This window comes from Myotis myotis, unplaced genomic scaffold, assembly GCF_014108235.1.
Source record: "Myotis myotis isolate mMyoMyo1 unplaced genomic scaffold, mMyoMyo1.p scaffold_m19_p_25, whole genome shotgun sequence".
NCBI lineage: Eukaryota > Metazoa > Chordata > Mammalia > Chiroptera > Vespertilionidae > Myotis > Myotis myotis.
This window is the reverse complement of record NW_023416330.1, coordinates 1,701,161-1,712,825: the sequence shown is the minus strand read 5'-3', so window position 1 is coordinate 1,712,825 and position 11,665 is coordinate 1,701,161. Positions and strand designations below refer to the sequence as shown.

The 11,665-nt window shown below is 58.1% G+C and overlaps 1 protein-coding gene across 2 annotated transcripts; it reads left to right on the top strand.

Annotated features, from left to right (window-relative positions):
- The first annotated feature begins 1,206 nt into the window (after window positions 1-1,206).
- On the top strand, window positions 1,207-11,412 carry INSIG1 (insulin induced gene 1). 2 transcript variants are annotated; one of them, XM_036356135.1, is made up of 6 exons: window positions 1,207-1,363; window positions 1,787-2,229; window positions 4,786-4,910; window positions 5,994-6,160; window positions 6,415-6,514; window positions 9,702-11,412. In XM_036356135.1, exons 2-6 carry the CDS (start codon window positions 1,812-1,814, stop codon window positions 9,729-9,731), a joined length of 840 nt encoding a protein of 279 aa, XP_036212028.1. In that variant the 5' UTR covers window positions 1,207-1,363; window positions 1,787-1,811; the 3' UTR covers window positions 9,732-11,412. The 2 variants fall into 2 exon arrangements, with proteins under 2 accessions (XP_036212028.1, XP_036212029.1); XM_036356136.1 differs by lacking the exons at window positions 1,207-1,363; window positions 1,787-2,229 and adding an exon at window positions 4,193-4,658.
- Window positions 11,413-11,665: the final 253 nt, after the last annotated feature.

Genomic DNA, 11,665 nt, shown 5'->3' with positions numbered 1-11,665 from the left:
ACGAAGTTTCAATCGCACGTGGTATTTTGTGGAAGAGCCACACTCAAGGGGCCAAAGAGCCGCATGTGGCTCGCGAGCCGCAGTTTGCCGACAACGGGTCTATGATGAACGGAGCTTCTCAATTCCCCACCACGTCCTACACTTCTTACCGCTAGGAGCGTGGGCACAGCCACGGTCAGGTCCCTTTTCCTTGAGGTCTCCTGTTTCATCATTACCAGTCAGAGCCTCACCCCAAAATGAATGAACTTTGGGGGAACTGGTACATCTGAGCGAGGTTTGGGTTGTGTTTCACCCGCAGCCGCAGGCCTGCGTCGGCCGGACAGCTGGTACTTGGGGCACAAACCCCCTCTCTCTCTGCTCACCCGGGGACGGAAGGCCACAGACTCTTCATCGCAATGAGGCCTCTTAGTAGCCTGGTCCTGCGCGACCGGACACGGGTGCTCAGTCGGCCGGGGCCTGCCTTCCTACTGCTCGGTGAGACCACGCGGCCGCCGGGACTCGGGACCAGGCGCGCCCCAAGGCCACCCAGGGTCTCCTCTAGGGCGGCCCTGACGGTCTGCATCCCACACGCGAGGAAAGACAGGTGGAAACCGGGAGGAATTACTGCATAAATGAGAAGTTCCTCGTTTACATTGCCACAGAGGACTTCACCCCTCCAGAGGCTTCGGAACCATCTGGTCCCTGCAAACACCCAGCCGCCTCAGCACCTCCCGGACGCGGAGCATCCTCAGGTGACCCGGCCGGGGTGCGGACGGCTGCGGCGACCGAGCGGAGGGACAAGGTCAGACGGGACGCTAGACCCGGGCACGTGTGGGTCAGGCCCAGATTCCCTCGGTGAACCCAGGCGGCTGGCGGGGCGTGTCCCGCGCCCAGGAATCCGCGCGGAGCGGCCTCCGTCCGCGGGCGAGGGACGGGCTGGTCGGGGTCGGGCGACGGGGGCACGCGGAACCCGCGCCCCGCCAGCCCTCGGCGCTCCACGCAGCGTCCGTTGGAACCCCCCCCAGCCCCGCGCGGCCCCCCAGACCAGCGCCCGCGCGCGTGCTCCGCGCTCCCGAGCCGGCGGCCGGCGGTGGCGTGTGCCGACGTCATATGGGCCGCCCGCCCCCGATTGGCCGCGACCGCCTCACCAGACCGCGAGCGCACGGGCACGCGGGCGGGGCGGGGCGCGCGGAGGCCACGCCCCCAGGCGCGAGCGGGGCAGCGGGAGCCGGATCACGTGACCCGGAGCCCAGCCACCCGCCTTATAAGCCGCGCGCGGGGCGCCGCGGGCCCAACTCCGGGCATTCCGGGCCGGGACCTCCTGCGCTTCCTCCTCCGGGACCTCCTCCGTCGGCGAGCCCGCGGGCGGGCGCCCCTCGGCCAGGTACGCGGAGCCCGGCGCAGTCCCGGGTGGGAGCGGGGCAGCCGGCCTCCGTCGGGTCCGCGGCATCGAAGCCGACCCCAGTGGGATCCGCTGCACTCCCGACGCCCGCGGGCCGGGCCCTGGTCCCCGACGCCCGCGAGGACCCCGGTACCTCGTCCTGGGCGGCCTGCGCACGCACGGGGTCTGGGACACTTTGGGGTAGAGGGGGCGCGTGCGGGCGGGAACGAGTCGGCGCTGCAGCCCGTGGCTCCCCCCCCCCCCGCCCCCGTTGCCCCCTGTGCGCCCGTCCCCGCGGCTCCGGGGCAGGCAGTTTGCCTTGACGTGCTGGCGATGAAGGAGAGCACAGCCTCCCGGGTGGGTCTCCCCATTTCTTGGAAATGAACTTGGCCGCGACCCCGCCATCCCGCCCCCCTTTCCTTCCAGGAAAGCCCGTCCCACCCGGTGACTGATGCCCAGGCTGGACGATCACTTCTGGAGCTGTTCCTGTGCTCAGGACGCCAGGCACCGCGGCCGCCCCGCAGCCCGCGCCGGAGGGCTGGCGGCCAAGGTGGGAGCGATGATCACCTCCTCGGTGGCCAGGCCCTCGCTGCGGGCGGCCCACAGCGCCCCCCACACCGACCCGGCTCGCGGGCCTCGGAGCCCGGGCGAGGGGGCCCGGGGCCAGGGCAGCGGCAGCGGCCACGCCACCAGCTGGCACCACCACCTGCTGCAGAGGAGCCTGGTGCTCTTCTCCGTCGGGGTGGTCCTCGCCCTCGTGCTCAACCTGCTGCAGGTGCAGAGGAACGTCACCCTGTTCCCCGAGGAGGTGATCGCCACCATCTTCTCCTCCGCCTGGTGGGTCCCTCCTTGCTGTGGGACAGCGGCTGGTGAGTAGAATTTTTTTATAAGATGTCTGTTTGCTCAGTGATTTTCAGGCCGAGAAACATTTATTTGAAAATGGAGCCATCCGGAGGAAAGGCATGCATGTCCGGGGTTGATGATCTCAGCGGGAGGGGAGGACAGGAACCCACGGCCGGCCTCCAGGTGGGAGGAGGCTGATGGAGATGCGCTGGGAGATAGGCGCTGGGCCAGCCCTTTCCCCCACTTTGGGGCTCGGAGGACGCGACCGTGTTTGGGAGCCAGGGCTGTCACCCGGGCCAGCTCCCCGATTGGCCGCCTGCGGAACTGGTGAGCAGAGGCACCTGGCCGCCATTGGCTGCCGGTGCAAACACGCTACACGCCGGGTAACTGAAAACAAACTGTCACGTGGGCAGAGGCGTTGCCAGGGAACCGCCTCCCAACTTCCTTCTGCGGAGCAGGCCCGCCCCAGCCTGCGGGGAAGAGAGGCCCCTGGCTGGGCGTGCGGGGTCTGCGCACCCAGCTGGGCGCCGTCTAGCCGCTGGGCAGGCCGAGGGTCTCGGTAGAGTTTTTGGTGGTTCCGCTGGTTGGATGAGGATGCGGAATTGTTCCCCGCCCAGGTCACATAGTGCTTCTCAGTCATACAGCATTCGGGAATCAAATCCTGTCAGCTCTGCCGCAGTGGGCACCCCAGGAGTACCCCACGATCTGGTGGGCGGAGCAAACTCCTGCTCAGCCCAGAGGAGGAGCGCCCAGCCGTGCGCTTGGTGGCTAGCCCCTCTGCTTCCCCTGCTCAGCTGTAGCTCCATATTACAGATGTGGACACTGAATCACAGGTTCAACACCGCGTCCAGGGGGCAGCCTGCACGACTTCTTAACTCTTCGTACTGTCTCCCTGGAGACGGGTGAGCAGACTCACTCCCAGGAGCGGGGAGGCGGGAGGCTCAGGGTGGAGCGTGTGTTCCAGCCAGGACCCCTGCGGCTGGGGACACTGGTTTCTGAGCAGGGGGACAATGTTTTCATCTTTGTCCTCAAAGGTGAAGTTCCTGCTTCATTTTTTTTTTTTTTGAAACCCTTTAAATACATGCTGTGCCGGTTTGAGAACTAGCTTTAGATGTGAATTCTATTTTCCATACACATTTGGTTCAATAGTTTCTTTGGATCAAAAACTTGATCTTAGCCCGGCTGGTGTGACTCAGTGGTTGAGCGTCCACCTATGAACCAGGAGGTCACAGTTTGATTCCCGTCAGGTCAGGGCACATGCCTGGGTTGCAGGCACGATTCCTAGTGTGGGGCGTGCAGGAGGCAGCCGGTCAATGATTCTCTCCCATCATTGATGTTTCTATCCCTCTCTCCCTCTCCCAAGCTCTGAAATCTGTAAAAAAAAAAAAAAATATATATATATATATATATATATATATGTATGTATTAAACTTAATTTTATAAATGAAAGGTTTAGCTTTCTTTGAAATGGAGTCTTCAGGAAATTCTAGGAATGCTTGAAACAATTCCTCAAACCCTCCTTTTCTTTTCTGGCCCATCACCCACGATTCTGAGAACATTCCATAGTACCTTTCCACCTACTTAGCTTTTCATTTTCAAAGGTAAGGTTAAATTATAGCGCAGTAGTTACAGAGTGTGGGGTTCTCTCTTTCAAAGCTCCACAATTAGAACTTGAAACGTAACATGAAATTGAAACTGAAAGTCTTTCGTTTTTCGAGTTTGGCTAGAGCTGTGTTTCCTGTTTCTCTGTTCAAGAACCTAGAGCAGTTACCTCTCCCGGAGGACAGCCGACAGCCGGGGGCTCTGCCTGGCCCTCACGCCTGAGCCAGGAGTGGTGCGGAACCTTCATCCCACACGCCCTGTGGTGCCTCACGCTTTCCGCTGGCTCCTCTCCCAGAACCCCACGCCTTCTCCCGGCTCCATTCTCTTCTCGCTCATGCTTTCAAATTCTGGGTCTGAAAACTTTCTAACTGCTCAGATCCGGGAGCTAGCTCCTCCTCTGTCTTGTTGTTACATAATCCTATTTTACACATGAGGAAACAAACAGTGTCCATGCCTGGTCCCTGGTCTCCCACAGGGCAGGGCCTGGGCTCCTGGGGACAGATGGTGCCCTAGCCTCCTGCGGTCAGAGCTGCCACCCCTCACCCCTGAGTCCAGGGCCAGCCTGTGGGCACGGGGCCTCTGACCCGGACGTCAGTGTGACCAGCATCAGCGCTGGCCCTGGAGGAGCGTCAGACTTACGGCACGACGGCCTGGAGAGCTCACGGAGGGCCCTCTTCCTTGTGGATGGGAACCACGTGACGAAGCAGAGCAGGCCGCAGAGCTCAGGCCCGTGTGGCTGGGTCACATCTGCTTAAGTAAATCAAAGACTGGTTTTGCTCTGATATTTTTTGTATGTACTCAAGGAGAACAAAAATATAAAACTAGTCTGAATTTCATCATTACGTTACCACAGGTTAGTCTCCTGGAAAAGCACTGGTTTGTGTAGTCTTAATTGCCACATAGAAAGCCTGTCATTTTAAGCTGTTATGGTCATGTTATGTTCTTGAAGTCATTCTGACTGTTCTCTTCTTGTCTGGCAGCGGTTGTCGGCTTGCTGTACCCCTGCATCGACAGTCATCTTGGGGAGCCCCACAAGTTTAAGCGGGAGTGGGCCAGCGTGATGCGCTGCGTGGCGGTGTTCGTGGGCATCAACCATGCCAGCGCTGTATCCTTCCGTGGGCGTGCCGTGTCCGGAGCGTTCTCTTCAGTTGTGTGTGGAAGCGTTGCGTTACTTTGGATGAGTGTGTGCTGTCTGATAGCCTGTGGATGATGTCCTTCCACGTGTTTTATTTTAAAGCCTGTCGCTTAGTTTACACTCAGAGGTTTTAGCATGGCCCTGTGTCCTCCGGTTTATTTCCCAGCTTATTTCCAGAGACGGTGCAGACACTGCCCAAGGCCGAGTGAACTGTTCTCTCTCTTCTGTCAGCAGTATCTTACCTCCTCAGAGTCTGTTCTTCACACCCTTGCATTGTGGTGACCTGGTTCTTGCGGCCCATTGACCACTGGTGACGGGGTCACTGTTGCTGGACTTCTCCCAAAAGGCCAAGGCGAGGCCTGGCCATGACCATGGCAGTGCCCGGCAGTCCCCAGGTCCCCGGTGGAGCGCATGACATGGAACATAAGTGCATTTTGGGAGGAAGGTCCATAGTATCCCAGGGCTCAGAAGATTTATGGCTCCTCGAGAGTCTGTTTTCAATCTTAGAGAAATACTCTCAGAGCTACCAGTTCCTCAATCTGCTCCCCGTTTGATGGTGAGATGCCTGAAGGGTGCTTGTTCTAAGATATCTTAGCTCTGGCAAGTTCACTCTGCCACCGGCTGGAAAGCAGAGCTGCAATGGAAGCCAGCTGCACGTCTCTGCGAGTGGGCGTGCGTGATGACGAACGTGGTCTGAGAGGGTCTCGTGCCGATGTCGAGGAGAGCACTCATAAGATGAGAAATAAGAACTGGACTGAAGATGCCTTACTACCAAAATAGGTTGTTTTGTGGCTGAAATGCCAGCAGAATTTTGCATACGGCTGTCAGAAGCTTGCCTGTCAGTTGAATTTGTACCCAGTGACCTCATAGAAGCTTCAGGCCGCCTTGCTCCCGGGACCCTTGTATCCGACCATCTCTCTGCAGCTCACTGGGTAGCTTTTATGGATGGAGAATTATGTGCACAAGAAGAAAAATACATGTAGGCTCTGGGGTTTTCTGTGTTTTTTAGTCTTATTAAATAACACTAACTTTTCCTTAACTTTCCATCATCAGAAGTTGGATTTTGCCAATAACGTTCAGCTCTCCTTGACCTTAGCAGCCCTGTCCTTGGGCCTTTGGTGGACATTTGACCGTTCGAGAAGCGGCCTTGGGCTTGGGATCACCATCGCCTTCCTTGCCACGCTGATCACCCAGCTGCTGGTGTACAACGGCGTCTACCAGTAAGCACGGCCCGGTGGCAGCCCTGCCACTTGGCTCAGACGCTCCCGTTTTATTTATGCAAAGAGCCATAGACACGGCATGACATGCTCAGAAATGCTGCTTATTGCGGAGTCCATGTTGGAAATGCACCGCCCACAATGTCCTGTAAAGGGAAACCAGCTGGAGCGAGAAAGAGCGTCCTGATGTTAACACCACGGGTCCCACTGCAGGACTCACGGGCGGTTGGCTCAGCCCCTTTCTCCTTTGTCCGCAGGTACACCTCCCCCGACTTCCTCTACATCCGCTCCTGGCTGCCCTGCATCTTCTTCTCCGGAGGTGTGACGGTGGGGAACATAGGACGACAGCTGGCCATGGTACGTGAATTGTCACATGGGCGCCGGCCCCTGTAGTTTCTCAGCTCCGTAGGACTGCTTTATGGAATGTTTTCTGTGTGTTGACAAATGTCTCATTGAGACTCAGCAGCAACAGATTGAGAAAAGAGTATATTTTTTTAAAAAAAAAGATGCCCAGCTAGTTCTTTGCTCGGTCACATGGGTGCCGATACCTGAGAGCACAGTGCAGCCCTGGGGTCACAGGCCCCTGACTTCCTGCGGCCACGTGCAGAGACCACGCGAGACAGGTGCAGATGACGTGGGGAAAGGGTGTCTGAGGCAGGCGGAGCCCGAGGCCGAGCTGCCCACCTGTGGATGCCATGTCAGGCCTGGCTCAGGGTCACAGGAGGTGGCCCTGCCTGGCACAGCCTGTCCTTCCTGGGAGAGGAAGAAGCCAGTCCCCGTGGCACAGCTGTGCTGAGAGCCAGCAGGAAACGAAGTCGGGGTCAATGGCAGTTCTCGGTAGTTAAAATCAGCGTCTGAATGCTTTTCGCAAAGAAAATTCAGTGTGGACATTGAACTCATTTTGAGTTGACGGACTCAAGGGCTTACCGGAGCTCACTGGGCTACAAGGAGGCTGCTCGTGGACCCGCTGTCACTGCTGTGCAGGCGCTGAGCCGCACTGCGCGGGGTGTGTCAGCTGGAGGCGTCCAGTGGCGTCTGTGTGCCTGAAGCCCGTCCGGAGTCTGCACAGCCTCTCAGAGGGTTTGAAACTTGCTATTAGAGTCAAAAAAAGAAGAAGCTAGAGTCTCAGTAGGACCATTGCTCTCAGATAAACAAGAGGGCTGTCTCGGAAAATGTATCTGTCCCTCGGGTGGTATTCTCGAAACAGGACATTGCTGTGCTGGCTGGGCGCCCTGCCTTGGTTTCCCTTCCATCCCCCAAAGTGTCTGTAAGTCTGAAAGCTGCTCCCTCTTCATGGGAAAGTCACGGCCCAGCTCGCTCTCCCCTTAGTGGCCTTCGGGCCTGAAGCCCTCTCCCCAGGGAGCCCCCCAACGTCAGCCGGAAGGGAGGGTGCTTTTCCCTGGTTCTTGCCCTTTCCTGGGGCCACAGAGAGCCTTTCTGAAACTCATGTTGCCGCCACAGCAAGAAGACGGACGTGAAGCCAGATGGCCTTTCACAAGACTCCGGCTGGAATGTGGGGAGTTACTTTTGCTCCAGATTATGTCGGGGCTGAGAATGAAAAAGACGCTGACAGTAAGGGTTGTTTTAGGAAGTGGAGACGCCCGTCGCAGCGACTGTCCCAGCCTCTCTGTAGTGTCTTACGGCACCTTTTGTTTAGGGGGTTTCCCCAACCACAGCAGGAGGTGGTTGCCTCCTGCACCTGCCAGATCAGGGCCTCGGCCACCACTGCCCAAAGCCCGGCCACAGGGAGCACTGAGGCCCGGCACCCGGTCCTGCAGGTCTGGGCGTCACCGGAATGGCCAGCCGTGGGACGTGCCTGTTCTCTGACAGGCGCTCGTGGCGCGGGAGGCCTAGGTTGTGCCATGAAGTGGCCTCTTCAGAAAGAGCAAGAGACGCTGTTCTCCTCAGGGAGTCGGGATAAGTGAGCCTATGTCTGTGTTCTTTCTTCGGAGAAAGGAAACAAGTTAACAGCTTTCGTGTTTCATTGTGTTTGTAAAACTAGGGTCACTCTGTTCAAAATTGGTTCGTGTTTTGGAAACGGGGCATGTCACCCGGCCAGGCGGCGGTGGGAGCCGCCCTCGCAGCCCTGTGCACTCCCACAGGCGACGCGAGGAACACGCCTGGCTCCGCGCTGTCGGCCGGTTCACAGCGCGCTCTGGGTGTGAAACTGACCTGCCAGGTGTGAGGCTGTGACATTGACAAAGGCGAGGTCTGCGGGTGGAGACCCCAGGTGGGCATCGTGCTCAGCGACTAGGTCTGGCCAAGCCCACTGTCACCATGGGCTCCTGCTGGTCCGTCGTCACGGCAATTCTTGTCTGTAGCCTCTTCAAATGCATCCCTGTCCCTGGTTCCGTCCTGTCCTCTTCAAATGCTTTCCTGTCCTCACCCAGGTGCCCCCCCCTCACCTAGCCCCCCCCCTCGCAGAGAAGTATAGTCAGTCTTCACTAACACTGTTGACAGGTTCTGCGACTTTGAGAGGTTTGACCACAGGCTGATCGACACATGGGTTAGGTTCCCTGCAGGTCATTGGGCTACAAGGAGGCTGCTCGTGGACCCGCTGTCACTGCTGTGCAGGCGCTGAGCCGCGCTGCGCGGGTTTGCCCAGCTGGAGGCGTCCAGTGGCTTCTGTGTGTTTGAAGCCTGTCCTGAGTCTGCACAGCCTCTTAGAGGGTTTGAAACTTGCTGATAGCAGCTTAAAGTTTTATCTCAAAAGAGGTCAGGCTTCCAGCTGCCGCGTCCCTGCGCGGTGTCTGCCTCCCTCGACTGATTGTTGACGGCAGGGCGTCCTGCGCAGCAAGGAACTGGCTCTCCTGAGACACTTCGCTTCACTTTGGTGTTGGCTGACAGTCCGGGCGTGGCGGGCGGCAGTAGGAACTGCCCTCCCCGTTTTAAAGATGGAGAGGCAGCCACTGGCCCGAGTGGGTGCAGAGAGGGCTGGCGCTAGGCTTGTCGCGAGTGTGCCCTGCGCCTCCTGATGGAGGACACACCGGTCACTAACCTGTGAGAGGGTCCTGGGCTCGCACGATCGCCGCCCTCTCACCACTGAACACCCTGTTCTTGGTGGCACAGTGCGTGGGCACACGCGTCCGTCTGAGCTGGTGCCGACTCCTGCCTGGTCGTCCGTGCTCTCACTCTAGTCCCCCACCTGATGTGTCCCCGCACACACAGCTCTGAGCCCTTTGTGACCCGGCCTCACGGCCGGGTTGCGGTGCGAGTTCTGCTCTGAATCCTCTGGCTGAAGTTGCTGCGGACCTTCCTCTTCCTCCTGCCCGTCTCAGGCTCTCAGATGGCCGCTTCCTAAAGGTCTGCGTCCTCAGCGCTCCTTGGGGGATGACACAGTCCCACGCTGCTTACACGTCTGTCACAGGAGGTCTGGTCCTGTAGCCGAGTGGCCCCAGGCATGTCCTCTGCCAGCGTTCCCGCTTCCCGTCTCCGCCATCACCCCGGTCAAGGGACTTCCCCCTCCACCTCTCAGGCCCGCCTGATTGCTAGTCCCTCTGTGTGCGCTGTGCTCATTTCACTCACCCCGTCTCTGTTCTCCTAGGGCGTCCCCGAAAAGCCGCACAGCGACTGAGTCTCCCGCCACTGCTTCTGGGGGACAGCCAGGCGTGGCACCAACACCCAGGCTTGGGCGGGACAGCGACAATCTTCCCTCGGGATCGCGGAGACTGGCCTGACTCACCAGGACTCCCCGGGGAAACCGCCCGCTTAGGTGAGCAGGTGCCCAGAGGGACAGCTCGCCTGGAGATGCCACCTCAGCTCCCTCGTGCCTGCCCTGCCCTGCAGACCCTGGACCCGGCGGAGGCAGGTGGGCCGCAGGCACCGTTTCCGAGCGTTCCATGCTGTTTATCTCATGAAAAGCAAGTTGCCATATGACAAAGCCTTGAACTAAAGCCCAAGTCCCAGCTCTGGGTTGTGGTCCTGCCCACAGTGGAGAGCTTGCCGGTGCTTAACAAAGGCGAGTGTGATGAGATAGGAACGATATTTATCCACAAGATTTAAAAATAGGGCTGTGTGAAGAAAGAGCTGCAGGGGCGCACACAGTGGTCAGGACACCAGGCCCACCACGCTCTGCGGCGCACCTGGGGTCATGGTGCCCAGGGGAGCCCCCGCCCACTGAGAGTGGGGCTGAGAGGGCAGCTGTGCAGGGGCAGTGGGTGAAGTCGGGTCTGCCCTGGGCTCCCGCCTCCGTGAGCCGGACTGCTGTTTCCTTGATGCTCTAGCATCGAGAGGACTTGGCACGGCCCTGTGGGACCTGCAATCTGTGATTGCCTTGTGAACGACCGTCCGTCCTGCTCCAGCACGTGTTTCCGCCTGTGCCGAGGTGCTGGCGAGCACAGTGCACCCACCACGGCACAGGCCACGCGGGCCCGGGTTGCAAGCAACGGGTCCTTCACTTCAAGTGCAATGTGTACGAAAACCAATCTGAGCCTTGTATTCTCTACATATTTATTTTTTTTAACGAGTGAGATGTTAGAGGTTCTCCATCCATTTCAGCCCTGCATGGAGGCAGGTCAGCAATAATTCCTCCCGGGGAGTCGCTGTTGCCATGCCCGCCTGAGCCCGGCTCCTTTCAGTTCTCCAGTTCTGTGGGTTTCAGTAAACGTAACTCTTACTTACAAATTTATCTTCTTTTATATTTTGAAATGTCCATGTTTTTGGTTTAAATTCTGGGAAAGCAGCTTGGTTCAAAGGCTCCTGGGATAGAAGCCGGCGGTCAGCGGGCAGGACTGGGCACTCGGCTGCCCGGGATCTTTGTTGTTTCAAAGAAAATCTCTTACAGTAAGTTTTAAGTTACTGTGGCTGATTGTTTTAGGAGAATTTTGTTGAGGAAAACGGGATTGTCCTCAACTTGGCAATGAGCCGCTATACATTTTCTGAAGACGAATGACTAGAATGTGCAAAGGTTTTCCAGCAGAGACGCCAGCATTTTGTGAAAACCGGAAGTCATTATCTGAAAGAAGTCCTCGAATCTAAATCCATTTGATGATGGGCAAACAACTAGTGTTTTTTTCTCTTCAGCTGGAAGTAAATCTGTGTCTCTTAGCAAGAATGTGGCCAAAAGATGTGCCTCTGGAGACTCCCTTTGCCGGTACTTTACAGCGAGTGCACGAGCCAAAGTGACCCACGTCTTAGTCACTTGTGTGACCAGGGAGCACGGCAGAGGAGCAGCAGGGAGGTCGCGTTCACACTCAGTGTCGGCATTGTGTTCTTTTTGCATTCGTTTTTTATGTGTATTAAAGGTTCAACACCAACCATGTACTCATGGGTGTTTCTTCAAAATGGGGGGTGTTAGGATTTGGAATGGACCAGCCTCAGGGAACCAGGACTCCCCTGGGAATCGGCTCCCCCGGGCTCGGGACCTGCCCTGGGGATGGGAGTGGTGGGGGGCTCCAGAGAGGGGCATGCTGGGAGGCAGGGGAGGGGCCGGCTCAAGTTACCTGCGGTCTTACCTGGGGAATGTTCCTGGCAGATTAAAGTCCAGAATCAGTTATAATGAAGCCACAT

Bases quoted from the DNA above. Each gene is read 5' to 3' on its own strand.
- INSIG1 (XM_036356135.1), top strand. From the start codon at position 1,812: ATGCCCAGGCTGGACGATCACTTCTGGAGCTGTTCCTGTGCTCAGGAC. The intron at 6,161-6,414 runs GTAAGCACGGCC...CTTTGTCCGCAG, and splicing joins GTGTACAACGGCGTCTACCA to GTACACCTCCCCCGACTTCC. The intron at 6,515-9,701 runs GTACGTGAATTG...CTGTTCTCCTAG, and splicing joins TAGGACGACAGCTGGCCATG to GGCGTCCCCGAAAAGCCGCA.